The sequence below is a fragment of the Ostreococcus tauri genome, assembly GCF_000214015.3.
Source record: "Ostreococcus tauri WGS project CAID00000000 data, contig chromosome 03, whole genome shotgun sequence".
NCBI lineage: Eukaryota > Viridiplantae > Chlorophyta > Mamiellophyceae > Mamiellales > Bathycoccaceae > Ostreococcus > Ostreococcus tauri.
The window spans coordinates 877,293-880,301 of NC_014428.2; the positions used below are offsets into that span (position 1 = coordinate 877,293).

The following is a 3,009-nucleotide window of genomic DNA, read 5'->3' on the forward strand; positions in this document are numbered from 1 at the left end:
GATCGGGGCGTGACCTTTGGAATCGACGACGTCGACCGGTGCTCGCCACCGATCGATGTGGCGTCGACCGGTGCTCGCCACCGGTGGCGTCGAGGGTCGAGACGTCGCGATCGATCGGGGGGCGTGACCTTTGGAATCGACCGATCGATGTGGCGTCGACCGGTGCTCGCCACCGATCGATGTGGCGTCGACCGGTGGTCGCCACCGGTGGAGGGACGACACTGTCGGGCGATGCGCGCGCGATGGGTGGGATGGACGCCGCGCGCGTCGACGCGCGGGACGCGCGCGACGGGACGCGCGCGCGCGGGGGTGGGACGATTGACGACGTTCCCGGACGCGTACGAATCCATGGTTCGACAGTGTAAGGAGGCGATGAAACGGGCGATCGTGGACGGGACGGAGCTCATCGAATTGCAATTTCCCCCGGGTGGACTCGAGCTCGCGTCTGGGGATTTAGAGGGGAACGTCGAGTGTAATCTCACGACCGAACGCCTCAGGGGGATCTGTGATGGGTTCAGGGAGCTCGGGATGGCGGAGAAGACGAGAGTTTTGTTTCCGGATCCGACGGAGACGCGATTGGCGCTCACGGGGTCGTCGCCGACGCCGGATGGGATTCGAGCGCCCGAGCAGAGCGAGACGCGGGCGATGTTTGGAGATTGGGTCGGGCGGGTGGATTACCTCGATGATCCGAGTTTCATGTCCGTCTCGGGATTGGATAAGATTTTGGGGACGAAGAAGTCGATCGCCGAACGCATGGGCGCGGACGACGCCGCGTTCGTCGTCGCGTACCCGAGCGCGAACATTAGTGAGCTGGCGAATACGAGGGATTTGTACGAGGATGCGGTTCGAGGTTCGGGACGGCCGCTCGTCGTGTGCAACGGGGAGATGGAGCGCACGCGATCGAATTATTATCCGCCGTTTTGGAACGCGGGAGAGATGGGGCCCTTGAGAGAGTTCGCGAGAAAATTTGAGGGCGTGTACGTCATTTATAACTTCAAGGGATCGAATCCCGCGGTGCTGTTTCGGGTGTACCCAGAGCCGTGGCAGGTACTCAGGAGACGTCGCGACGGGTCGCTCGAGCGCGTCGCTACGTTTGAGAAGTTTGAGTCAGTCAAGGCTGTGGCGTTAGAGATATTGCCGACCCATCCCTAGTCATAGCGGAGCGCGCTCTTGTATTCTTCATAAACAATCAATCACTGTAGCTAGTGTCGGTCGATGTCGTCGAGGATGACCTGCGTCGACGGTGCTAAACGGCGGAGGTACTTGAACACCCAGAATTTAAAAGCCACGTCCACGGACACGGGGACAAAGGCGACGAAGAGAGAGATCAAGTTCTCATCTTCAGCAAAGCCGTAATGCCCACCGATGGCGCGAAGAAGCGTTTGCCACGCATCGGCCGAGTGGTATCCAACGAGAACGTCGGAAGAGAGTAACAACAGGAACGCCTGTTGCGCCGGCTCTAGACCAAAGAACGCGTTCTTCGTGCCCGTCACCACGAGCCTCGCTTGATCGTTATACGCGACAATCATGATCAGGAACGCGGCGAAGAACACCAAGTCTGCGTATCTGTTGCCATCCACCGAGACATATTGACTGATGGCCTCGTCTTCGAGTCGTTGCGCCTCTGCTCTGATGCGCCGCTCGACTTCGACGGCGGGCAACGGGGCCTGACGACCCATCACGACTTCGTAGTCCATGCGCTGTTTGAAACGATCGAGCTTGGCTAATATTTCCGACTCTTGATCCTCTCGCAGCTCGATCGTTGTCCGATCTTGGCCCTGAAGCTTGAGCTCTTCGCCGACGATGGGGGCGATGACGGTGAAGGCGACGATTCGGGAGATGAGGCTCGGAATGACGATAAAGTTGAACGTCCACTTCGCCACGTCGGACTGCATGAGCGAATCTACGGTCTCCTTGACGACGGCGATGAACGGCTTGCTCTCGTCCTCGCTGTCAATCGTTTCCTGTTCATCCTCGAAATCAATCGACCTGAAGACGTCGCCCTTGCGCCTCGCCTGCGCGCGCGCTTGTTCGAGAGCTTTACGCTTCCTCTTCTCCTCGTCTTGCTCACGCTTTCTTCGACGTCGTTCGAGCTGCTTTGCGATCCGCTTCGCACGTTGCTGACGTTCCAAGTTCTCCATCTCCTCGACGTCGATGACCCCGAGGATGGCGTCGAACACGTCGGGAGACGGCGCGCGTTCGCCGTTCAGCGCCGTCCCGTCCACGCGCGTGCTGTCCCAAGAGAGCGTGTCCCCCCACTCAAGCTTGAGCTTTTCCGCGTCCTTCACCTTTGGTTTCGCCGCCTTGATCCCTCGCGTCTTCTCCTCTCTCCGCTCGAACGTCGGGAGCGTCGGTTTTCCCACCACCCCCGTTGCCCCCTTGTTCCCACCCTTCGCGAACGTCGAGAGCGCCTTATCGACGTCCAAACCGATCCATCCCATCCCACTCCTCGACGCGCGCTTCGATTCGCTCGTCGACGTCGACGCATCCCGTTCGCCGTCCGTCGCGTCCTCCACCGCCCGCGACGCCGCCTCGCTCGCATTCGACCCAATCATCGGCACCCCATCGTCGACGTCCCCGTCCGTCGTCTCCTCGCGCGCGTCACTGATCGCGCACATCCATCGCCCACGCGATCGCCCGCCGCGGTCCCTCGGCGCGCGCGCGCGACGCCCCACGCGTCCGTCGCGTCGAAGCGTCCATCGACCGCCGACGTCGACGCATTTCCCACGCATCGCCCCTTCGTTCACCCACGCGCCCCCCGCGCGCGCGCCCGACGCGCCCGACGCGCCCGTCGGCGTCGTCCCCGTGCGCGCGTGCGCGCCGTCGCCGCGCGCGCGCGTGTGCGCGCCGTCGCCGTCGCCGCGCGCGCGCGCGCGTGGGCCCTCGCGCGCCGTCCCGTATTGGACGCGATATACGCCTATATTTGGACCCATCGACCGTCACGCGCGCGCGAGGACGCGCGTTCGTGGTCACATGGCTTAAATCGCGTGTATATTACTGTATGATCAT

At 62.2% G+C, this 3,009-nt stretch overlaps 2 protein-coding genes across 2 annotated transcripts; one reads left to right on the top strand and one right to left on the bottom strand.

Annotated features, from left to right (window-relative positions):
• Nucleotides 1–147: 147 nt before the first annotated feature.
• Nucleotides 148–1,152, top strand: OT_ostta03g05280 (Domain of unknown function DUF1995; the record flags this gene model as incomplete). The annotated part of the gene is made up of 1 exon (XM_003078383.2): nt 148–1,152. The coding sequence occupies one exon, from the start codon at nt 148–150 to the stop codon at nt 1,150–1,152; it is 1,005 nt and encodes a 334-aa protein (XP_003078431.2).
• A 50-nt stretch (nt 1,153–1,202) lies between these two features.
• On the bottom strand, nt 1,203–2,555 carry OT_ostta03g05290 (Chloroplast envelope membrane protein, CemA; the record flags this gene model as incomplete). Its single annotated transcript, XM_003078384.1, has 1 exon — nt 1,203–2,555. The coding sequence occupies one exon, from the start codon at nt 2,553–2,555 to the stop codon at nt 1,203–1,205; it is 1,353 nt and encodes a 450-aa protein (XP_003078432.1).
• Between the last annotated feature and the right edge of the window lie 454 nt (nt 2,556–3,009).